This window comes from Loxodonta africana, chromosome 10, assembly GCF_030014295.1.
Source record: "Loxodonta africana isolate mLoxAfr1 chromosome 10, mLoxAfr1.hap2, whole genome shotgun sequence".
NCBI lineage: Eukaryota > Metazoa > Chordata > Mammalia > Proboscidea > Elephantidae > Loxodonta > Loxodonta africana.
In genome coordinates, this window is record NC_087351.1 from 5425717 (window position 1) to 5451065 (window position 25349).

The window sequence follows — 25349 nt, forward strand, 5'->3', positions numbered from 1 at the left end:
CCGGCTAGACACACACAAAACAGACGCAAGGCACGGGTGGGGTTTCCCAGGACAGTTGGCAGGCTCCTTGGACTGCAGAGCCATTTGCGAAAAGGTAGGACAGGGTAGGAAGGAAGTAGATTCCAGGAACAAATCAAATTATCTGAATTATCATCCAGACAATACTTTATTTTGATGTGAAGAGAGAAAGAGATTAAGAGTCTTTTATTTAAGTTTCTCTATTAAATGATGGAACGCTCAGGGCCAAAAGAATTGAAAGTGATTATGTACGTGATGGAGCCCTGGGGGCACAGCGGATAAGCGCCCAGCTGCTAACCAAAAAGTCATTAGTTGGAACCCACCAGCCAATCCAAAGGAAACAGGTGTGGTAGTCTGCTTCCATAAAGAACTACAGTAGCCTTGGGAACCCTATGGGGCAGTTCTACTCCATCCTACAGGGTTGCTATGAATTGGACTCTATGGCAGTGAGTTGTTTGTTTGTTTGTTTTTTTTCTTTTATGTGACATCACATGATTTAAAAAAAAGTTAAGGGACCTTCTTGTCTTAGCTATATACATTCAAGTATATAATGTCCAGGAAAATCTGTGAATCCTTAATAATGTTCTATTTTAATAGCGTTGTGAAGATCGGGTTGAGAGAGAATTCCTGGCATCATTATCATCGTCATCATCAACAGAAGACTACACCTTTGAGGAAAAAGAATACCAGCTGACACAAGAGATACGTGCCACTCGAGAATAATGCACACAGCTCAGTTCTGTCTGTTTAATGGTAGCAGTGTGTTTAATTCAAGTCCAGTTTAGGAGAAGAGGTCAGTATTCAGTGTGTGTTTTAATATTCATCTTCAAAAACCTTCAAATCAATAAATCTCAGTAAATCATCCTTAAAAGATCTGCCCAAGCATAATCTTGGCTTTTATTGGAAGAAAACATATTTTAAGATGGAAAAATAGTCATCATGAAGCATAGAGAGCTCTTAACCGTTTCTTTGGCAACGCATCTTGATAATAGCAACCGTTCCTCATAATACAAAACAGAAAGAGGATTAAATTACTGTGGCATAGGAAGGCCTGCCAGTTTTTAAATGCCCTAAATAGTTTCTCTGAGATGTTTTACATTGTTTAGGCCTCAAGGAAAACCAAAGCCCCGCCTCCAGGTTTTGTAGCAAACACACTCGGCGTCTGGGGTACTGAGCTTCCATCACTCCTCTGGTAATAAGCTTCCTGCACATTTGCTAGGAAGCTGGGCAGCTTGTCAGCAGGTACTATCGACACCGTGCAGCCTCCCCATCCTGCTCCAGTAAGTCGGGACCCTTCAGCCCCAAACTGCCTAAAACAATGAGAAAAAAAAAAAATCAGAACCTGTAAATGACAATGAGAGTGCTTTGCCTTATGCTTATAGAACACAGAAAAACAGAGCCTACCCAAATTCTGAGAAGAGAATATACGGGGTTTTTTTGGTGCTGTCAAATATGTTAGGACACAAGGAACTGTGTACTGCTTCAAAAAGTGATTTTAAAGCTCAGTGTATCTAATGCTAGTCCCTGGTTTGGGCTGCAAATACTAAGTCAGAGGCACTCCCGTTTCCTGAGGGCTGTAATAACCCACTGGTAGTCTTGAGTCCACTTGTGTAGCAAGCCTATGGGTGAATCAGGAAAAGACAGTAAAAAGAAAACAGGGAATGAACACTATCAACATTATGAATCGGAAGGTCACAACAAATGAAGGAAAATCAAAATTTAAAGTGCACATCCTTGCACAAGTATGGCTAGTTCAGTTGCATTCTTAAGACTTAGTTATTTCACATAACAGCCTAAATTCATGCTGAATACATTTATCAACAAAGAGCATATCATTAAGCTGTAGGCTGACTGGTTTGTTTAATCCCTAATGGAAAATTATGAAAACCTTCCCACAAAGAGGATGGTGGCCCCACAGATCCATGCCCACGTTCCCTGAGTCCTCTGGAGCTGCTCTGACAACTGGACTCAGAGTTTACCATCAGACGAGACGTGTCTGACTGGGATGGAAACTATTATATAAACTACCACACAGTAAGAGGTAATTTTAGTCATCATCAACCAGGAACTGTTTTGAACCTAAGATTTGAACCAAAGTGAAAGGCCCTACATGAAGTACAAGGCATCTTTGAAAGATGCAATTTATCCTAATAACAAAATTTAACACGTACTTCCAATTCTTCCTAATAAAATTTACTCCAAATTAGTAGCAGATTAAAAACTCTATAATTAATTTAGCATAATTTTGTCCCTTTTTCCATCTAAATGAGCTACTTTACTTCCTGGAAAATATCAATAGACTATTATCCCTACCCTAGAACATCAGAATTATTGCACACCAGGAATTCATTCTTCCCCCAGTGATTTTCTCAACTGATTCCTTTTCATCATCTGTTTTATTCATTAAAATATGCTTTTGAATTAAAATAGATGTTTAAGGAAGAAAACAAAAACTCTTGCAAAGAAATAAAGATTATTCATCTTATCCTGCCCCTCAAGCATTCAGCTTATGGCCCAGCAGCTGAACCCAAACTCCTACCATCTGAACTGAAAAATCTCTGGCCCTGAGATTCTCCAATTGAGTTCCTAGACTGGCAAAGAGCCCATTTGCAGTTTGGTAATTAAAAAAAAAGAAAAAAGGCTGCCATATGCAGTCACATCAAACTCTCTCTCCCTGGGGAGACTGAGGAAGGACCTAAAATCTGGGCATGAAAGCAAACCGTGGCACAGTCTAGAGAAGAACACTGTGCCCTCTTACTTGATTTCTTAAGACCTAAACGATGCCATTTTCTGGATTCAAGTCAACCAGTCTTTAATTGTCTTCAGTGGGCTTCTAGGCATTTTTCTTACACTTTCTCATTTGAACAGTTTTTGAAGGCTAGCATTTCAAACTTGAACCTAAAGCAAACTGAGAGCATTGTTTCTAATCTGGCTGCAAAAACCATAGGAATTTTGCTAGAGGGTCTATTCCTGAGACTCCTGCCAGTTTCCAGAGAGCAGAAACTAGAATCTTCCCAGGTAAATATTTCAGCTTTGAGCCTCTAGAGTTTGTCTGTCCTTACACTGCTCACCGCAGGTGAAAATGGACTGGATCGCGTCAGCCACGTGGTCCCAAATCATCAGGGTTTTCATGTTTCCCAAATAGAGGATGATAAGTCCTATTATAAATCAGCTTCTGCCCTTGAGTCAGTGCCATTTGTGATTACAAATCAGAAGACTGCCCAGGCAGGTGGTCAGCTGCCTGTCCACTGCACACACAACAATGGCAGAAGGGTCCTGTCTTCAGTGTTCCCCACTGGGGCTTCATATACTCTTTCGCGTGTGCATGGGAACCCTAGAGAAAAATCTAAAAGTCAGGAGACCAATATAAACTTTAAGAGAGAAAAGTAGGTGAGCAAAGGATGTTTATTAAACTTTCATATTTATACTTTTTCTGGGAGAACAATAAGACATTAAAAGTATATCTCCTGACTGTTGAACATAAGAGAGGCAATACAAGAGTTATGCACAGCAAAATCCTAAAATTCTGCAAACACCCTTTGATGACTGTGGCAATTGGATTGGGAATAATGTGGAAAGATTGGTCCAAGCCAACAAAAGCAGCCTCTGCCTTACAAAGCATGGTCTACAAAACAAAAGCTGGGATAGCTGAGGGGTGAAGGTTATAAGGAATGTTGCCTTTGATCTTTTTATCACTGAAAAGTGTAATTCACGTAACTAACTGCCCAACACCCAATATACCCTGACTGAAATTTCCTACTTTTAAATGAAATGATTTGAATATAAAGCACCTACTAAGCTCCTAATGGAAACCCGGGTGGTGTAGTGGCTAAGAGCTACGGCTGCTAACCAAAAGGTCAGTAGTTTGAATCCACCAGGCACTCCTTGGAAACTCTATGGGGCAGTTCTACTCTGTCCTGTAGGGTCACTATGAGTTGGAACCGACTCAGTGGCAACGGGTTTTGGGTTTTTTTGGCTTTGAAGCACCTACTAATGTGCAAGGCACAGAGCTATGGGGAGGGTGGGGAGGAGGTCAAGTAAGACCTCAGCTTTGCTGCAACTAAAAAGAGGGAAACTAAGGAATTGTGCCTTGTATTTCAATTCAATTTCATTTATTTTACAAAATAAGTAAATATGTATGTATTATACAAATGGATATTTAATTAGCTCAGAAAAGCTTTATGCCCAGCACAATTCCAGGCATTTGGTTGATTCTAATAACAGTTGCTGAACAATTATATTTGCTTAAATACATCAAAAGTATATATTATATACATAAATATTAGCAGTCAGAAGTGTATTCTTTACCTAGAAAGACTTCTAGCTTCTGCTCTCTGGAAATTGGCAGGAATCTTAAGAAAACAGACCTTCCAGTACAGTTTCTACATTTTTTATAGCCAGGTTGGAAACAGTGTTTTCGGATTGTCTTAGATTTAAGAAGCCACAGCCTTCAAATATTGTTCAAATGGAAAAGGTATAAGAAGATATGCATAGATGTCTATTTAAGAAATGTAAACCCTCAATGTCCACTGCAGACCAATTGGTTTGGGTCCAGCAAATGGACCCTGGGTGTGTGTTTATTTCATTGCGTTGTCTTTGATGACCTGTGGAAGGCAGAGGGCCCTGATGGCACTGAAATGGCTCTCTCCCCTTTCTTGGCTGAGTATAAAGATCAGCGAGAAGGCCCAGGGAAAGGAGCAGACAAACGGGGGTTTGCATTTTGTTCTTTCCCATTCTAACCTGTCAGGAGAGTTGGTACAAGAGCCTGAGCAGCATAGCCACAGAATAAAGTATGGAAAGATTTCTGAGGAAGACAGAGCAAATTAATTTACGTAACCTGAGCTTTGGGAATCAGAATTTTTAAAAATCCCTTCTTGTGATCACCTCCACGATTCTAGTCATGAAGTGGAAGGAGGCAAATGGCAGAAAGGAAAGATTGAAGTCCAGCTAGCTCCTATCCAACCTGAGAACCAAGTCTCCTGGTAAAGTTCAGGAGCCCTGGTGGCACAGTGGTTAAGTGCTTCGCTATTAACCAGAAGGTCAGTGGCTTGAACCTACCAGCTGCTCCACAGGAGAAAGATGTAGCAGTCTGCTTCCATAAAGAATTACAGCCTAGGAAACCCTATGGGGCAGTTCTACTCCACTCACTATGAGTTGGAATCAACTCAGACGGCATTGAGTTTGGTCAAAATTTGTCACTCATCATCCTTAATAGCTTGGCAATAATGTAGCAATGATTCCTCCCTAATTTCAGCAGTGTCAAAACAGAAATAAAAGGCATTAACTGTTTTTTTCTTGAGTAAACCAGGGAACCGATAACAAATGATCTGTCTTACACATAATTGACTTGGTTTCAAGATTGTTTTGTGAAGCTCTTTACCTACCAGACACTGCATATTTGGGGTAGAATTTTTTTCCTTCTTTCTTTTTTTTTTAATATTTTATTGTGGGAAAATATATATTACATCATTTTGGCCATATTAAATATGCTACACATGCAACACGGTGATATCAATGGCATTCACAGTGTTGTGCAAGCAGCATCCATTTCTAAGAGTTTTGCATTACCACAAACAGAAACTCAGTGTCTGTTAAGTCTTAGCTCTACACCCCACCCCCCGGACCCCTGGTAATCACTAATAAACTTTCCTCTCCAGCAAAAAAAATAAAAATTGTTTTGTGTTCCTCGGTAAATGCTACTTTAAAATTTAGCCATTTCTTGAAAGTTTACCTTTTGCTCATTTAAAACAGATATTTTATACTTGAGCAAGCATCATCTTTCCTTCATTATTATATTTTATCTGACATAACTTAAGTTTTCTAACATTAATTTAATAAAAAAAATAAACAGCCTAAGTGTGTAAGTAGTACAGTTTCCTTCTCTCTCCCTGGTCCTTTCTCTGGTTCGAAACTGATTTCCCTTGTAGGGCAGGAAAAGGCCCAACTGAAGAAATAGCAAGCGTCAATAACCTCTCCTCTTCCCTCTCCTCCCCACAGGGGCCATAAAGCCGCTGTGTTTGCTTTGTCCTAAACCCAAATTACAGACTAGCCACCTAGAGATGCCTCTCTAAGTCAGTCTACCTCAGACCAGACTAAGATTTTAGCTTGTACATAGTGTCTTGAGAATTCTAGGCATTGCAATTCTTCATTCACACAATTAGCTGTCTTTTCATCTAAATAGTTTACAAGTTTTCCTTTCAGAAAAATGAAAGCAATTTTTAAGTGCCCAAGTGGACCAGGGGAGTAATCCAAATACTGTCTTTGGTGGTGATCCTCTCTGAATCCATTTCAGCTTCCCTCCTTCTTCCACTGGTCTCCCTAGGGCAACCGGCCTTCTCAGACTACCCTGTCTTAGTTGCACCTTTTCCACTGGCACTGACCTTCTTCAGGGGGCAGGGCAGCATGAGATGGTGGTAGTTTTTAAACAAAATAGTATTCTATCAAAGGTTGAGTTTTTGGCACCAAGGGCCCAGGCCAGGCCTTCTCAGTGTCCTCTCCAACACAGCCAACACTCTCTCTGCCCGGCCCAGAGAACGGGGCTGCAGAGCGTCTCCATCTTTCACTGGAACCTTTCCTCACCTCACCACTGCTGCCCTCCTACTGCCTTGTCTGTCTTTGGGCACTTTTTAACTTCTCCCCTGCCCCTTTTTTCAGACTTAATTAAATTAATACTTTTTATTGCTTTATCAAGGATAGTCTTAAGTACAGTTTTTTGGCCATCGGTGTACTGAGGGGAAGACAACAACTGCGAGTGCCGTGCGGTGACACTGCCTTGATTGTGTTAAGGCACCCGCAGTCTGACCCCACACCATCAGTGCAGAGGCGGGTCTTCCTATGACAAGAGTTTTGACTTTGTGGGCCTCCTGAAAGGGTCTCGGGGACCCCCAGGGATCCATGACACACACTTTGAGAACCACTGTAGTAGATGCAGTAGGAAATTCATAGGTAAATAGGCAAATCCTTGACATCCAATTACTCACCATCCAGTCATGGAGGTCAATTCCCTGACAACTAAAATCCACGATGAGATGGGACAAATACTATGAGCCGTGAAATTTCCTGGTCACCTTCTTTCCTTTGCAGTAAGACGGGGTGTCCCCAGGCAGGGCCTTCTCTGCCTACAGCCTGCACCACTCTCAGCCTAAATCCACGATGAGACGGGAAAAATACTCTAAGCCGTGAAATTTCCTGGTCACCTTCTTTCCTTTGCAGTAAAACGGGATGTCCCCAGGCAGGGCCTTCTCTGCCTACAGCCTGCACCACTCTCAGCCTAAACTGAACAAGCTGCTGTCAAATTGACTCTACATATGGCGTCCACATGTGTGTCAGAGTAGACCTGTGCGCCATAGGATTTTCTTTTTTAGCTTATTTTATTTTTTGTTATTGTTAAGAATATTCACAGCAGAACATATACCAATTCAACAATTTCTACATGTGACATTGATTACATTTGTGTTCAACCAATCTCACCCTTTTTTCCCAAATTGTTCCTCCTCCATGAACATAAACTCACTACCCCCTAACTTTCCTATCTAATCTTTCAAGTTGCCGTTGTCGATTTGATTCCGTATAGGTAGGCCTTGAAAGAGCACAATGCTCAAGGCAGACCTTCTTTACTAGAAGCTAAAATAAACTATTGTTTGGTTTAAAAAAGGCATCAGGGGATATAACCATCTTTTTTCTTATTACCAAGGAGCGCTGGTGGCGCAGTGTTTAAAGTGTTCGACTTCTAACCGAAAGTTCGGTGGTGGTTTAGTGGCTCCGCAGGAGAAAGACATGACGTCTTTCCATAGATATTTACAGCCTTGAAAACCTATGGGGTTGCTATGAGTTGGAATCGACTCGAAGGCAGTCGGTTGGTTTTGGGTTTCTTATTACCACTATCTTTTTTGTGTTCTTCTGTGCTCTTCTCTGTTCCCTTCTCATATATTCACACAAAAGAAAGTGTCACAGCTTTTGAAAGTGGAGATTAGACTTCAATTGCACATGGGACACAAGTATCCTATTGAAAAGTATTTGTTGACTGAAGAAAAGAACGACATCAATGACTATACTTATTTCATTCCCCCTAAGCTTGCTCTTCCACACAGGACCTTTCACTAACTAACCACCAATTGGAATATTTGGAGAATATTATCTGTTGGTCACAGTGACAGCAAAGAAAAAATTAATTCTATAAGAAGCTTAAGGACCAGACAACTATTTTGGTCAGTATTTTCAACACGCCAAAAGAAAGTCTTCAATGTAGGAAACTTAGTCCCTATATGATTATGGACTAAGTAGAAATTAATTTCGATACTTAGCAATTGGCTTTCCAAACAAAAACAACAATAAAAAGGGATGGGAGCCCCTTACACTGGACACACTAAATTCTTCTAAAAAGTAAACACTGAAGATGAAAATGTGAAGATGAAAATGGGCCAGACAGACACTCTAACTGCCATTAGGAAAGGAGTTTTTCCAAAAACAAAATGAAAAAAATAAAGAGGATTTTCTAAACCCATTTAAAATAAACCTGCCCCGCTGCCATCGAATCGATTCCGACTCATAGCGACCCTATAAGACACAGTAGAACTGCCCCATAGAGTTTCCAAGGAGCATTTAAAATATAGCCACTTAATCTTTCACTAGAATCACATTTTTAAAAACGTATAGACCCATAACTGCGAGAACAGGAGACCCTGGGGAGCACAAAGGAAGGCAGCACAGTCATAGAGCTCAGAGTGAAAAGAGCCAGAAGGCGCCTTCCTAGCTTCCACCCTACCCCCCTGCTCAGCATGGCCTTGCTCTACTACTCAGACACTACAAACCAGGACCACAAAAGCCTCCATCATTAAAGGTTTAAAACTAGGAGGGGAAAAGAGGTAAAGGTGACCCAGACTGAAATGCAGTCCCATCTGAGTATAAGCCAACGGCGCAGGAGCAGCTGTGGCAAAACACTGGACTGTGAACCAGGCTTCCCAACAAGTTGTTACGGGAACTTGTTCCACTCATGTAACTTCTTAGTACCTTCTCTGATCTCTAAGGCCCCTTCCTACTCTGATACGTTAGGATGCTATAATTCTGACCCAGAAATGTGGAATCTGGATTCTAAAAATGTGCCTCTTTAGAGAAACAAGTAAAATTTCTCAGGCCAAAAACCCAGGAGTGACGTTGATCTCTCTCTTGCACCGACACAGCAGTTGCCCTAACTTCTTCTCCAGGACATAACTGGCACCAAGCTCTTCCTGGCTCAAAGCCAGAGCCCTTACAGTGGCAGACAAGGCTCCTCCTACTTCTCCACATTCATCTCCCGCCTCTCACTGCCCTCCAGCAGTGCCGATCTTCCTGTCCCTCCTCCACGATCACCACAGCCCAATTCGAGGCCTGCACACTCCCTGTTCTCTTCGCGCGTAGTGGTCTTCCTCTACGTAGCCGCGTGGTTCATTTCTTCACTTCCATCAGGTCTCTGCTGAAACATGGTCTCCTCAGAGAAGCCTTCCCATCTAAAAATTACCTACCCAGGCCTGGCACTCTCTATCCATTCCAATTTTTTTTTTTTTTTTGACATAAGACTTATCGCTACCATTTGCATTATTTTTAATTGTCATTTGCCTCTTTCACCACCACAATATAGCTCCATAAGAGCAAGTGCTGGCTCACCACCCCAGAGGAAGAAAGTTCAGTGGAGAATTCCCAGAGCCTGGCCAGCCCTCCTCCACTGCTGTCTAGGCAGGATTCACACCGTCCACCACCCTCCAGACAAGGCCGCCTCTCTCCTGATCTCAAACACTCCTCCAGTGCTGTCTAGCCAGGATTCACACCGCCCGCATCCTCCAGACAAGGCCGCCTCTCTCCTGATCTCCAACACTCCTCCACTGCTGTCTAGGCAGGATTCACACCGCCCGCATCCTCCAGACAAGGCCGCCTCTCTCCTGATCTCCAACACTCCTCCACTGCTGTCTAGGCAGGATTCACATCGCCCACCACCCTCCAGACAAGGTCGCCTCTCTCCTGATCTCCAACACTCCTCCACTGCTGTCTAGGCAGGATTCACACCGTCCACCACCCTCCAGACAAGGCCGCCTCTCTCCTGATCTCCAACACTCCTCCACTGCTGTCTAGACAGGATTCACACCGCCCGCATCCTCCAGACAAGGCCGCCTCTCTCCTGATCTCCAACACTCCTCCACTGCTGTCTAGACAGGATTCACACCGTCCACCACCCTGCAGACAAGGCCGCCTCTCTCCTGATCTCCAACACTCCTCCACTGCTGTCTAGGCAGGATTCACACCGCCCACATCCTCCAGACAAGGCCGCCTCTCTCCTGATCTCCAACACTCCTCCACTGCTGTCTAGGCAGGATTCACACCGCCCACCACCCTCCAGACAAGGCCGCCTCTCTCCTGATCTCCAACACTCCTCCACTGCTGTCTAGGCAGGATTCACACCGCCCACCACCCTCCAGACAAGGCCGCCTCTCTCCTGATTTCCAACACTCCTCCACTGCTGTCTACGCAGGATTCACACCGCCCACTACCCTCCAGACAAGGCCGCCTCTCTCCTGATCTCCAACACTCCTCCACTGCTGTCTAGGCAGGATTCACACTGCCCACCATCCTCCAGACAAGGCCGCCTCTCTCCTGATTTCCAACACTCCTCCACTGCTGTGTAGGCAGGATTCACACTGCCCGCCATCCTCCAGACAAGGCCGCCTCTCTCCTGATCTCCAAAACTCCTCCACTGCTGTTTCCGCAGGATTCACACCACCCACCACCCTCCAGACAAGGCCTCCTCTCTCCTGATTTCCAACACTCCTCCACTGCTGTCTAGGCAGGATTCACACCGCCCGCCATTCTCCAGAGAAGGCCGCCTCTCTCCGGATTTCCAACACTCCTCCACTGCTGTGTAGGCAGGATTCAAACCACCCGCTACCCTCCAGACAAGGCCTCCTCTCTCCTGATTTCCAACACTCCTCCACTGCTGTGTAGGCAGGATTCACACCGCCCGCATCCTCCAGACAAGGCCGCCTCTCTCCTGATTTCCAACACTCCTCCACTACTGTCTAGGCAGGATTCACACCGCCCACCATCCTCCAGACAAGGCCGCCTCTCTCCTGATCTCCAAAACTCCTCCACTGCTGTTTCCGCAGGATTCACACCACCCACCACCCTCCAGACAAGGCTGCCTCTCTCCTGATTTCCAACACTCCTCCACTGCTGTCTAGGCAGGATTCACACCGTCCACCACCCTCCAGACAAGGCCGCCTCTCTCCTGATCTCCAACACTCCTCCACTGCTGTCTAGACAGGATTCACACCGCCCGCCATCCTCCAGACAAGGCCACCTCTCTCCTGATTTCCAACACTCCTCCACTGCTGTCTAGGCAGGATTCACACCGCCCGCCATCCTCCAGACAAGGCCGCCTCTCTCCTGATTTCCAACACTCCTCCACTGCTGTCTAGGCAGGATTCACACCGCCCGCCATCCTCCAGACAAGGCCGCCTCTCTCCTGATTTCCAACACTCCTCCACTGCTGTCTAGGCAGGATTCACACCGCCCACTACCCTCCAGACAAGGCCGCCTCTCTCCTGATCTCCAACACTCCTCCACTGCTGTCTAGGCAGGATTCAAACCGCCCGCCATCCTCCAGACAAGGCCGCCTCTCTCCTGATCTCCAACACTCCTCCACTGCTGTCTAGGCAGGATTCACACCGCCCGCCATCCTCCAGACAAGGCCGCCTCTCTCCTGATCTCCAAAACTCCTCCACTGCTGTCTAGGCAGGATTCACACCGCCCACTACCCTCCAGACAAGGCCGCCTCTCTCCTGATCTCCAACACTCCTCCACTGCTGTGTAGGCAGGATTCACACCGCCCGCCATCCTCCAGACAAGGCCGCCTCTCTCCTGATCTCCAAAACTCCTCCACTGCTGTTTCCGCAGGATTCACGCCACCCACTACCCTCCAGACAAGGCCGCCTCTCTCCTGATCTCCAACACTCCTCCACTGCTGTCTAGGCAGGATTCACACTGCCCGCCATCCTCCAGACAAGGCCGCCTCTCTCCTGATTTCCAACACTCCTCCACTGCTGTGTAGGCAGGATTCACACCGCCCGCCATCCTCCAGACAAGGCCGCCTCTCTCCTGATCTCCAAAACTCCTCCACTGCTGTTTCCGCAGGATTCACACCACCCACCACCCTCCAGACAAGGCCTCCTCTCTCCTGATTTCCAACACTCCTCCACTGCTGTCTAGGCAGGATTCACACCGCCCGCCATTCTCCAGAGAAGGCCGCCTCTCTCCGGATTTCCAACACTCCTCCACTGCTGTGTAGGCAGGATTCACACCGCCCGCCATCCTCCAGACAAGGCCGCCTCTCTCCTGATCTCCAAAACTCCTCCACTGCTGTTTCCGCAGGATTCACGCCGCCCACTACCCTCCAGACAAGGCCGCCTCTCTCCTGATCTCCAACACTCCTCCACTGCTGTCTAGGCAGGATTCACACCGCCCACCATCCTCCAGACAAGGCCGCCTCTCTCCTGATCTCCAAAACTCCTCCACTGCTGTTTCGGCAGGATTCAAACCACCCACTACCCTCCAGTAGAGGCCGCCCCTCTCCTGATCTCCACACAAATCATCCCACTCACACTTATTTCTAGAACCGAATAACATTTGTCCCTTCCATTTATTGGACTACTGATATTTTCAGAATAGAGCACTTATAATGAAGGTTTTTTGGCAATTAATGAGCAAATACTGATGTCAGCTGAGTGATTCTCATCAACTCTCTTGACAAGTTGGTTTACACATGCCATTTTTGATCATTTGAGCTACTTGGTTTAAACTTTTCAGGCTGGGAGTGTGGCAATGGGCGAGGCAAGCCACAGGCGCCGAGTGGTTAATTATATTTTATTACTAATTGCATGCAGTCCTGTGCTATCTTCTCACTGTGGAAACAGTATCTCGCCACTTGAGAGTTCTCTTAATTTCCCTTTCAGTTCTCTCAACGTCAATGAACCTTGGAAAAGGGACCAAACTGGGTAAAGAGAGAAAACTACATCTATTATCCCCATTCTCTAGCAATTATAAGGAAGTTGTTCCCAGGCTTTAAGAGTTTTCCTGTTTATACTTCTGTCTCAACCAGCCATTTATAAACTGGGCTTTCTTCAGTTCTTATTTCTCCAAATTGCCTGACTTAAACCTGGAAGGCAAGAAACGCAGCTCTCTGAGTAATATCCGCAGCAACGCCCCTCCTCACTTACTTCTATCAGGCTCAAGGCCCTCTTTCAATTTCCCCCTTTTTTTTCAAACAGAACTACTAACCCCATGACACCGGAGAGAAGGGGCTGGCACAGCAACAGTCAGTGGACACCGTTAACTAAAATATCATGTGAAAAAAGCACTAGAGCCTGTGTCTGAAAAAAGGTACCTTTTTTCCTGAAAGGCCTAATCATGCAGAGATGGAAAATTCTTTACTGTAGTGTTGTAAAGAGCTGATTCCAAACCTGGAGTCCATAAAGCCACGGAGCCAGGTTTCAAATCTTTCATCTACAGGTATTTTGGGGGGAGCAAGTTCAGCTCTGTGTCATGGGAGATCCCACACAGGCCGTGGAGGAGGGCTTTCTCTCACTTAGCAGATTAGGACAAGGTTGCATCATCTAAACAGTGTTCCTTGGCGGCACCCCGACCCGGCCAGGCTGCTCTCCCCACCTCACCGGCAGACGTCCACTAGCCAGTCCAGCTCTGGGCAGCTGCACTCGTACATGTCCCGGCAGCTCGCGTGGCTTTGATTCATTATCTCCCCCAGCAGCTGCACCACATTGTCAGGTGCTTCCTCACAGAGGTTTTTAAACCGGAGCACCCGCGCCGCCTCGCTGTACACGTGCTTCGCGCGCTGGTAGAGTTTGAAGTGGAGCACTAAGAAGAAAGAGGACAAGGTGAGAAATCGTTACTGGAAAACCCAGGACAAAAAAAAAAAAAAAAATACAATTATTGAGGACTTCTATTTCTGTCTTTATATAATTAGACTTTAAACAGGTTTCTCTTTCAATGAAAGAGTTTTTTATAATCTAAAGCTTTTATTTTTGATATTGAATAAAATCTTGGAAGTGTATCTTCTTCACTTCACCTGTGCATGCAGGTGTATGCAACTAGCACACCCTGAGGGAAGGGAGCCAGGACATTTAGGGAGCCCTTCCTCCGTGGCAGACACTCTACCACCACCGCCTAGTGTAGCTTCCTCACAGCCCTGGGGACTGGTGGTATGACCCCCGCTTAACAGGTGGGGAAAGCAGCTCAGCCAAGTGAGGGAGCAACTACGGTCACATATCCAGCCAGAGGCAGAACAGAACGGATCAGGGGTGCTGACCCCAGAGCCACGTTCTTTCCACTGTGCCCCACCGGGGAACAGAGACAAGTACAGGAGGACAGCTTCACAGAACTCCCAACAGGAGACAGAGCACTGCTAACCAGAGATGCATGCTTTCCCACCCAACACCGTTCCCATGCGAGGCTTCCGCGGCATTCCAACAGGACACCAGCTCACTGCCACCTGGGGCCACCCCACCCCCACCGGCCAGCGCCTTCAGCGCCGCTTTTCTTTTGTTCTTGCTTTTTTTTTTTAAGCTTTTTTTGTTTCTTCTCTCTCTTTCCATTCCTTCTTTTCTCCTAACTTGCTAGCCCCATATGCCTTTTTAATTTTTATTGTGCTTTAAGTGAAAGTTTACAAGTCAGTCTCTCATACAAAAATTTGTATCTACGTTGCTATATACTCCTAATTGCTATCCCCCTAATGAAACAGCCCACTCCTTCCCTCCACTCTCTCTTTTCAGGTCCATTCCGCCAGATTCTGACCCACTCTGCCCTCTCATCTCCCTTCCAGATGCCAACATAATCTCAAGTGTCTATTTGATCCAAGAAGCTCACTCGTCACCAGTATCATTTTCTATCCCACTGTCCACTTCAATCCCTGTCTGAAGAGTTGGCTTTGAGAATGGTTCCTGTCTTGGGCTAACAGAAGGTCTGGGGGCTATGACCACCAGGGTCCTTCTAGTCTCAGTCAGAACATTAAGTCTGGTCTTTTTAAGAGAATTTGGGGTCTGTATCCTATTGCTCTCCTGCTCCCTCAAGGGTTCTCTGTTGTGTTCCCTGTCAGGGCAGTCATCGGTTGTAGCCGGGCACCATCTAGTTCTTCTGGTCTCAGGCTGATGTAGTCTCTGATTTACATGCCCTTTCTATCTCTTGGGCTCATAATTACCTGAAGGCATTGGCAAAAAACAAGTCTCCAGGAATCGATGGAATATCAATTGAGATGTTTCAACAAATGGATGCAGCACTGGAGGTGCTCACTCGTCTATGCCGAGAAATATGGAAGACAGCTGCCTGGCCAACTGACTGGAAGAGATCCATATTTATGCCTATTCCCAAGAAACGTGATCCAACCGAATGCAGAAATTATTGAACAATATCATTAATATCCCAATGCAAGCAAAATTTAGCTGATGATCATTCAAAAGCAGCTGCAACAGTATATCCACCGGGAACTGCCAGAAATTCAGGCCATATTCAGCAGAGGATGTGGAACCAGGCATATCATTACTGATGTCAGATGGGTGTTGGCTAAAAGAGAATACCAAAAGGATGTTTACCTGTGTTTTATTGACTATGCAAAGGCATTCGACTGTATGGATCATAACAAATTATGGATAATATTGCAGAGAATGGGAATTCCAGAACAATTGTGCTCATGAGGAACCTGTACATAGATCAAGAGGCAGTTGATTGGACAGGTACTTAGTGGTTTAAAGTCAGGAAAGGTGTACATCAGGGTTGTATCCTTTCACCATACCTATTCAGTCTGTTTGCTGAGCAAATAATCTGAGAAGCTGGACTATATGAAGAAGAACAGGGCATCAGGATTAGAGGAAGACTCATTCACAAACTGCATTATGCAGATGACACAACCTTGCTTGCTGAAAGTGAAGAGGACTTGAACCACTCACTGATGAAGATCAAAGATCACAGCCTTCATTATGGATTACACCTCAACATAAAGAAAACAAAAATCCTCACAACTGGACCATTAAGCAACATCATGACAAACGGAGAAAAGATTGAAGTTGTCAAGGATTTCATTTTACCTGGATCCACAATCAACAGCCATGGAAGCAGCAGTCAAGAAATCAAAAGACGCGTTGCATTGGGTAAATCTGCCGCAAAGGACCTCTTTAAAGTATTGAAGAGCAAAGATGTCACCTTGAAGACTAAGATGCGCCTAACCCAAGCCATGGTATTTTCAATCACATCATATGCTTGTGAAAACTGGACAGTGAATAAGGAAGACCTGAGAAGAGTTGATGCCTTTCAATTGTGGTGTTGGTGAAGAATATTGAATATACCATGGAGTGCCAAAAGAACAAACAAATCTGTCTTGGAAGAAATACAACCAGAATGCTCCTTAGAAGCAAGGATGGTGAGACTGTGTCTCACATACTTTGGACATGTTGTCAGGAGGGATCAGTCTCTGGAGAAGGACATCATGCTTGGCAGAGTACAGGGTCGGCGGAAAAGAGGAAGACCCTCAACGAGGTGGATTGAGACAGGGGTTGCAACAGTGGGCGTAGGCATAACAACGATTGTGAGGATGGCACAAGACTGGGCAGTGTTTCGTTCTGTAGTACATGGGGTTGCTATGAGTCGGAACCGGCTGGACGGCACCTAACAACAACAATACATGAAGCCATGATGGCCCCAGCTGGGAATCATCTATTGACTCTGAACTTTAACCACATTCGCTGTCCATGGCACTCATTTGGCCATATGCTTCCTATAGTAATTGTTACTTGTATCTCTGCAAAGAGTTTGCAAATTCCTAAAGATAGAAACCATGCATTCCATCACCCCATGATGATGGAATCTCCACGCGTTCCACCACTACAGCCTCTCACCCCATAGCACCTTAGTGACAGGAGCTCAACAGGTATTCACTGTTGATGATGATATGATTAGGACTTACTGTTAACCTCAGTTCAAAGTCAAGATAGCTCCAAATAGGCATTGTTTTTTGTTTTGTTTTGTTTTTTAATGAGGTGCTGGTACTCACAACTTGTCAAATTGTCAAGGCTGAGGAAAGGGATCAGCAAGATTCCATTTGCTATTGAATCTGCAACTACTAATGCCATGTATAGATGAAAAATAAGAAAAAATGAGAATTTACAAGTTAAATGTAGGTAGGGGGAAAAGGCAGTAACGTTTTTGTTCCATCAGTAGTCAGGTCATGTGAATCAGCCCACACTGATAAGTAAATTTGTTATTTTCATCAATCAGTTCAATTGAAGTGGGAATATGATTTATTTTAGGGTCTGGGTATCAAAGTATCCCAAGGGAAGAACGTCTTGCCAATACCCAATACTGGCATTAACATCATGAAAAATGCTTTGTCTGAAGAAATAACACAAGTGGATGTGACAATGACAACTCAAAAATCCCTGAGCAGGGAAGGAAAAGAAGGGTTGTTGATTGCTGTTTGTGTGCCTCAGACGGTGCCAATTATCTTACATAAATTAATATAATCCAGGCTGTAGAATATGCATTTTGAAAGGAAAGAAAATGACTTTGGTAACTGCGGTTTAAGATTGTTCTTTTTTATTGAATTGGAAACTAATTTGCTCTGTAACCCTTCACCTAAAGTAAAGCCCCCCCCAAAAAAAATTGTTCGTTTTTAAAACTTGAGGTTTTAAGCAAAATGTTTAAAATACCAGATTAAGGATTCCATACGTTTCTGTTTTACATTTAAACTACTTCACCTCCCATAATAATAGACTAGGTTACAAAATCAGAGTATGGGGCGGGGAGAAGAAGGAGAAAGGAGGAGTCTGATCTCATTTTTACTGTAACACCAATGGATGAAGGAATCCCCTAGTCTCCAGGTCCACTGCTGTCTGTGACTGTAGCACAAAAGGCCCCATATACCAACATCAACTATAGTCACAACCACCAGCTGGTGTGGAGTCAGTCGTTCCAACTCACGGCCATCCCAGGTGTGTCAGAGTAGAAGTGTGCTCCACAGGGTTTTTGACGGCTGATGTTTCAGAAGTAGAGCCCCAAGCATTTCTTCCGAGGCACCTCTGGGTAAATGCGAACCTAACCTTTCAGTTAGCTGCTGACATGTTAACATTTGCACCACCCGGGGCTCTCTACAACCACAAAGTGGTGTTGATTAGTTGAGGGATCACTACACTATGCTCTGGTGGGCAAAGAGTTTTTTTAAGTTTGAATTATAAAAATTTTCAAGCATACAGGAAAGTAAAGAATATGCCATAATAAACTCCATGATCTCATCACCTAGATTTAACAGTTATTAACATTTTGCCATATTTGCTTCAACTGATATTTTCCTGAAGTATTTTAAATAAATTTTACATACGACATTTCCTCCCTAAATGTCTGAGCATGTCACTGTGAGTCAGAGTCGACTCGACAGCAACGAGATCTCTACAAAATAAGGGTATTTTCTTGCATAATCACATCATTGTCACACTTAAGATTACCAATGAACCCTAGTATCATCTCATATCCAGTCCACTTTTCAGTTTCCCCAGCTGTTCGCCAGTTTAAATTTCAGTTGATTCGAACCAGGGTCCAAACAAAGTCCATGCATTAAGTTAAGTCTCTTTTAATCAAGAATTTACAGTGATGTTGGATACTCTGGGTTCTCAACATCACGTACAAGCACCTTTTAGGGCTATATCCATCCTGTAATAAAACTCAGTAGAGTTCCATTAGGAAGAGAAGGCTTTGGTTTCCTTTAGGATTACATATTCCTTTAGGATTAAATATTTTCCCTTAAGATGAAGTATGCTAAAGCAGAAATTGTCCAGAGAGATGTTTAATGTTAAGCCTTAGGACTAGTGATTTGATTTGTGGCAAGAAACATTCAGAATGCACCAAATTACTAGAACCTCAAAAGCCTGGCCCCTTCAGGTGTGGCCTCTCTATCTGCGGGGTGTTTTGCAGCAGGACTGCGAAGTGGGAACGTCTAACAAGGCCTCTTGCTGGACATTCTGAAGGAGCATGAGAGGCAGTCACGGTTCACACTCCCTGAACGGTAATAACTCAGACAACGAGAGAAAGGGCAGAAAGAGCGTCTGTTTTTGATTGGGATGTAAAAATCTTGCCAAAGGCTACAGCAGATTTAGAGACCACCCTTTGGGAGGGAGAGCAGTTCTGTACAGGCTGGATACTACAGGTGCTCCCAGGGACAAGCAGCTTTTGCTTTTAAAGCTTTTCACCTGATTGAATAAGCCCAAGCCCATTGCTGTCAAATCAATTCCAACTCATAGTGACAGAGTAGAACTTCCCCACTGGGTTTCCGAGGAACAGCTGGTGGATTCGAACTGCCGACCCCTTGGTTAGCAGCCAAGCTCTTAACTACTGTGCCACCAGGACTCCAAAGGCCCACCTACGTTATTGAGGGTAATATCTTAAAGTCAACTGATTGTAGATGCTAACCACATCAGCGAAATATTTTCCCAGCAACACCTGATCAGTATTTGATTGACTAACTGGGCACTACAGCCTACCAAAAGACAACGGTGGTTCACTGCTAGAATTCTTACCTTCCATGCAGGAGACCCAGGTTCAATTCCCGGCTAAGGCACTTTACGCACAGCTACCACCACCCTTCTGTCAGTGGAGGCTTGCATGTTGCTGTGATGCTAAACAGGTTGTGGTGGAGCTTTCAGGCCATGATGAGAAGGGCCTGGCAATCTACTCCTGAAAATCAGCCATAGAGAACCCTATGGGTCACAATGGTCCCACCTACAACTGATCCTGGGGGTGACATAGGACCAGGCAGCATTTGTTCTGATGTGCATGGGGTCACTATGAGTCAGGGGCCAACTTGATGGCAGCTAACAACAACAACATAGCCTACCAAGTTGACACATAAAACTAACCATCAGAGCCATACACATTTAAATTGCAAAATAAAAATTTCACTTTGTTGCTGAATAATTTTCACTTATATAATAAATTCTACTTGCTAGCTCTAAACATTTTTTCCTCTAACTTCATCCCAATTGCCTCCTCCTCCTCCAGCTTCCTCACTGTGCCTCCAGTACACCAAACCACCACTTCCAGTACTGTTTTGTTGGTCTGGAATGTTCTTCCCATTATCTTAATGTGGCTAGTTCCTCCTTATCGTTCAGGTGTCAGATGTTACGGCTTCAGGAAGACCTTCTCTCAACTCCAATCTAGTGTAGCCCCACATATACACATGATCTTCACCCTATTGTATTCTCCCAGCACTTACCACTACCCAATAGTTTTTGTGTATTCATTTGCTCTTTAGTTTATGGCTATGTCCCATCACTGGAAGGTCTGCCGTGAGAGAGCAAGGTCCTCACCTGATTGCTTCACACTGTATCCCCAGCAGCTAGGTCCTGGTCCATAGTAGTGGCTCAATAAATGTCTGTTGAGTAAATGAATTTGGTTCCTTGTCTTTGTAACAAAACTGCTCTGAAACGCCACTAAACAGTTGTGAGACAAATGCAATTGGGGATATGGAGAAGGCCTACTATTTTGACAATTTGTGCTTACTAGCATCTTCACCAAAAAGTGGGATAGGTTTGCTAAAATAAGGTTTGGAGATAACTTGCAAACTCCAATGTTCAAAGTGAATTTAATACCCATTATCACAGACGACTGAGAATTATTTATATGGTATTTTGCTTCAAAGATATGGGGAAAAAGAGATTTCTAAAACAAACAAAATTGTGTTTCGAAAGAAGGGAAGGAATAAAAAATAAATAATCATAAAAAACTAAAAGTGTTGGCTTTTTTTTAGATAGTCTTTGTAACAAAGAGATACCTCCTAACCTCTACCTTAAAAGACGGTGACACAGCTTAGGGTCAGAACCCACCTCTAATCAAGGAATCTAAGCTAGGGCACAACTAATTGGTTATTTTAGCTTTGGTGGGGAAGGATGAGGAAAAGCCTGTAACAGGAAAAACACACTGGGCAACCATTTTCCTCATAATAGCTCTGACAGCAGTAGGTCAATAGGAGATGGAGAACCATCTATTTGACCTCTGAAGAAGTCCCACTGATTTAACTTTTAACTCTGCATCCAGGAGTTGGTGGTCTCCTCTTTATCACCTCATCTTCTACTAAACATGATGCCAAAAAGCACTTAAATTGGCTTCTAGTGACAGTCAACCAATAGTTCTCAAGTACCCCACGCCACGCTCCAGATGACAGGGAAGACGCATGAAGTAGAAGCCCCTGCTGTGAAGAGCTTACGATGTGGTTAAAGAGATAAGACAAACTATGAGCCCACTGGGCAGTGACCAACTGCCACCAATACCCAGGGGCTGGGAACTTGCGGGTGCACTAGGGAGACAGAGCTGCTGGGGAGAACTGGAGTGGGAGAGGTCTTAGGAGAGGGGCCAGGTGGAAGACAGGACAGCCAAAGGGGCAAGGTAGGAAAAGACTTAGTGTGTGCATGGGCCTGAAGAGAACAAGCAACTGGAGCCTGGAGGCAGCGTCCCACGGAGGCCACCTCCCACCTGGCTACACAAAGGTCACAAACTAACAACCCATGGGCTGATCCAGCCACCAAAAACAAAAAACCAAACCCAGTGCCGTCAAGTAGATTCCGACTCATAGCGACCCTATAGGACAGAGTAGAACTGCCCCATAGAGTTTCCAAGGAGCACCTGGCAGATTCAAACTGCCAACCCTTTGGTTAGCAGACGTAGCACTTAACCACCACGCCACCAGGGTTTCCTGATCCAGCCACAAGGATGCTTTTTTGACCCACACAATTATTTCTAATTTGGGAAATTTTGCATAGGAAACTGGATTTCTGCTTTCTCTTGAAAAACTGAAGCCTGGCGGCCCTGGGCCTGCATTCCTGCACAGCAACAATTGGCAGGAGCTGAGAAGCAACTACCCCTTTTAGACCAGGCATGCAGGCTGCATTTCCACACAGTTGCCACGATTGCCACTGACCTGACACACTCAGCCCGCCTCCCTAATTTACACGCCTGCCTGGCCCCTGTAAGCATCTGCCTCCGGGCCCTTGTTCCACAAAACTCTCTGTAGCAAGAATTATCTAGTGGGTGGAGAGGGAGGAGGGGGCAAACCTCTTCCTAGGTAGAGCCTCACTACCGTAATGAGCCGCTATTACTCTTACTAATAAATGTCACATCCCTTAGATGCATTGATGACTCTGTATTGACTTAAAGTCCATCTTCCTATAACTTCTTCTATTTGGTTTTAGCTCTGCTACCCAGACATATACAAACACACTGCCAGCCCTTCAGTTACCTGAAGGCATCTCTCACGTCTTGTCTTTTACACATAAATGTGGACTGACTATGTGGCAGTTTTAATACCGAGGGCATAAAATTCACTCTTAAAAAGTAACAGTCCATTAGAGAGAAACAGTTCAAGAGAACCGATAAAGAGCAACAGATGCTAAGGCAGCTCCTTACAGCTATGGCCAAGGCACAAAGTGAAGGGGGCACCCAGATTTGGGCTAAGCTTGAAAGCAGACCTGAAACAAAGACTTGGGGGCAGGGAGTTTTCTGGAGGCAGGATCTCAGGAAGCAGGAGTAAAGGAGTAAGGAAAGTAAGACAGGAAAGGAGAAAAGCCAACAAAGGGGGCTTAGTGCACTGGTCATCACTGTGGGCTACCAGGATCCAGTCACTTGGGGTTCTTGCTGAAGAGCCACGTAGAATGTGCCTTAGAGCTTCCTCACCAGAGGATGGGCAGTCCGGGGCATTTATCCACTGACTTTCTCATTGTTTGAGTGTTGTCCTAGGTGTGTTAACTTCCCAACAAAGTACCCCTGCGCAGTAGAGCTGCCTTAAGCAACTTTGGAGAAAGCCCTGAGGCCACAAAGTAGAGACACACCACTGCTAGCTTGATGCAAGCTGCTGGCAGTGCTGAGTTCAGGGGCCAGGGGATAGGGCTTGGTGACTGTAAGTATCTGCTACAGAGGCTCAGAAAGATCTTCATGGAGGCAGTAAGAGCAGCCAAGTGTTAACAGATGAGCAGGTATTCAGCAAACGGACTAAAAGGTGGGGTAGGAGCAGAACAACAACAAAAAGGATTGGAAATGTAAGGCAGAAGAAGGAACGATGTGGAAATTAAAAACTACGAGGTACTTTTAGAGAATCTATGGTACTTTGATGTGACCAGAGCATGAAATGAGGAAGAACAGAAGAAGCAGGAACACAATGAAAGAGAAAGTCAAAAGGGTAGGTAGAGGCCAGATCATGAGGGGCCTGGCATGGTATTTAAATTATACCCTTCCAGAGAAGTGATAGGTGCCAAAGGTCACAGTCTTAAAAATCCTATGGTGCAGTTTGGTGCCCAGGTGGCACAGTGGTTAAGAGCTACTGCTACTAACCAAAAGGCTGGCAGTTCAAATCCACTAGCCGGTCCTTGGAAACCCTATGGGGCAGTTCTTCTACTCTGTCCTACAGGGTTTGATTTTGGGGGGGTTTGTTTTTGTTTTCATTTTGGGGTTTTTTTTTTTTGGTATGGAGCAGTTCTACTCTGCAGCACTTCGGAATCAACTGGTTAGATAAGTGATTCTTGGCATTTTTAGGGTTATAGAATTTTTTGAGAGTCAAATAAAAGCTATAGAACTTCGCACCCATGTGAATGCACAAATATTGAAAATTCTGGGTATAGTAAACATAAACAGAGTTCTATAAAACTAGGTTCTATAAAGCTAGGATCCAGGTTAAGAATTCCAGCTAAAAATGAGAAACCACTACAGGTTTTTAAACACTATGAATTGGAAACATACACTAGCTAACTTAAGCAAAAAAGGAACTTACTTGGAAGATATTAGGAGCTCACAAAATCTATTAGCATGTGGGAAAAGCAGGTCAAAAGTGGCTGGAAACCATGGGAAGCAGGCAGTGAAGAACGCACCAGTCACATCAGAAGAACAGTCTAGATATGACATTGGACTCCAGACATATACTTTTTCTAACGACATCATGCCTGTTTGACATACCCCCAAGATTCCAAGCCCCAAACATAAGCACTTGCCAGACACCAGGACAAGCCTAGACAGGACCTTTGCTCACGCCCAGGTGTCAAGTGGCCTAGGAAAGGCAAATCTGAGCATCAGCTTCCCCCCCCCGGAGGCGTGACCCTCTCTCTAACCTACACACTCAGCAGGGCTTTCTCTAAGGCAGGAAAAGGACCAGTGCAGCAGTGAAATACCACAGCCATATTACATTTCAGTCTTTTCTCCAGAACAACGTCCCAGCTTCTCTCACATGATCTGATTTCAAATCTCCCTCGCCTGTTTCTCTCACTACATGTTAGTCTGTGTGTGCCCTTCTTACAGCATGGTTCCAGAAACCACCACAGTCTTCTGGGGGCAGTATGATGAGAAGAGGTAGGCATCATTGTCACCTCCTCATTCTAAACACGGTGAGGTTATTCATGGAGCCTGGTACCACCACACTGTACAAGGGTGGGTGGCTTCAGAAGAACGCAGAGCACTGGTTTGCAGCTAGCAACCAAAAGAGTGATAAATATTTTGGGAATCTGCTTGGATGAAGACTGCATCTTAGGATAATTAATCAAAACTAAGTAAAAATATGCTGATCTGAGAGATCTTTATTGTTCAAGTGTATAATTAGTCTTTCTGAGACTCTCATACCCCAAAATACTTTCCCACTATTCAGGTGGGGGGCTGTCATGGATTGAATCGTGTCCCCCCAAAATATCTGTCAACTTGGCTGGGCCATGATTCTCAGTATTCTGTGATTGCACAGAATTTGGTACCGAGAGAGTGGGGTGCTGCTCTAACAGATACCTAAATGTGGAAGGGGTTTGAAACTGTGAATGAATAGAGAAGTAGGAGTGGCAGGGGACTGGTAGCACCCAGAGAAGTGGCGGCAGCAGCAGAGGACAGCAGCAACAGAGAACCAGCAGCAGCAGGGAACCTGCAGTAGCAGAGAGGCAGCAGCAGCAGAACCAGGAGACCAGTGAGACTTGCACTGGAGCCGACCCACAGAGCAAGGGAGCTGAGTGCCCATGTGCAGAAAGCTTCCTGGCAGAGTGGGGTGTCTCTGGGCACTTATCAGTGGAGCCAGGCTTTCCAAACCACAGAGCAAAAAAGCTGAGTGCCTTTCAGCCAAAGTGTACTGGCAGAGTGGGGTACCTCCGGGCACTTATCAGTAGAGCTACTGAGCTTTAGAACACTTTCCCCAGCAGGGCAGATGCAGGCATGAGGCCCGAGGGCCAAAAGGCCAAGAAACCAGGAAGCAGAAGCTGAAGAGACAAGGAACACAAGAAGCTGGGCTGCCTCAGTCTCAA

At 45.0% G+C, this 25349-nt stretch overlaps 1 protein-coding gene across 4 annotated transcripts in view; it reads right to left on the reverse strand.

Moving 5' to 3' along the window:
- Positions 1-755: 755 nt before the first annotated feature.
- Positions 756-25349, reverse strand: part of GALK2 (galactokinase 2) — a 223618-nt gene continuing 199024 nt past the window's right edge. For 3 of the 4 annotated variants that reach the window (XM_064291988.1, XM_064291986.1, XM_064291987.1), the window contains 2 exons: positions 13713-13914; positions 756-1328 (listed from right to left, as the gene is read on the reverse strand). In XM_064291988.1, the coding sequence (XP_064148058.1) occupies positions 1121-1328; positions 13713-13914 (410 nt within the window). In that variant the 3' untranslated portion in view covers positions 756-1120. Of the gene's footprint in view, positions 1329-13707; positions 13915-25349 lie in introns of all 4 variants that reach the window. The other variant, XM_064291989.1, reaches the window with a different exon arrangement.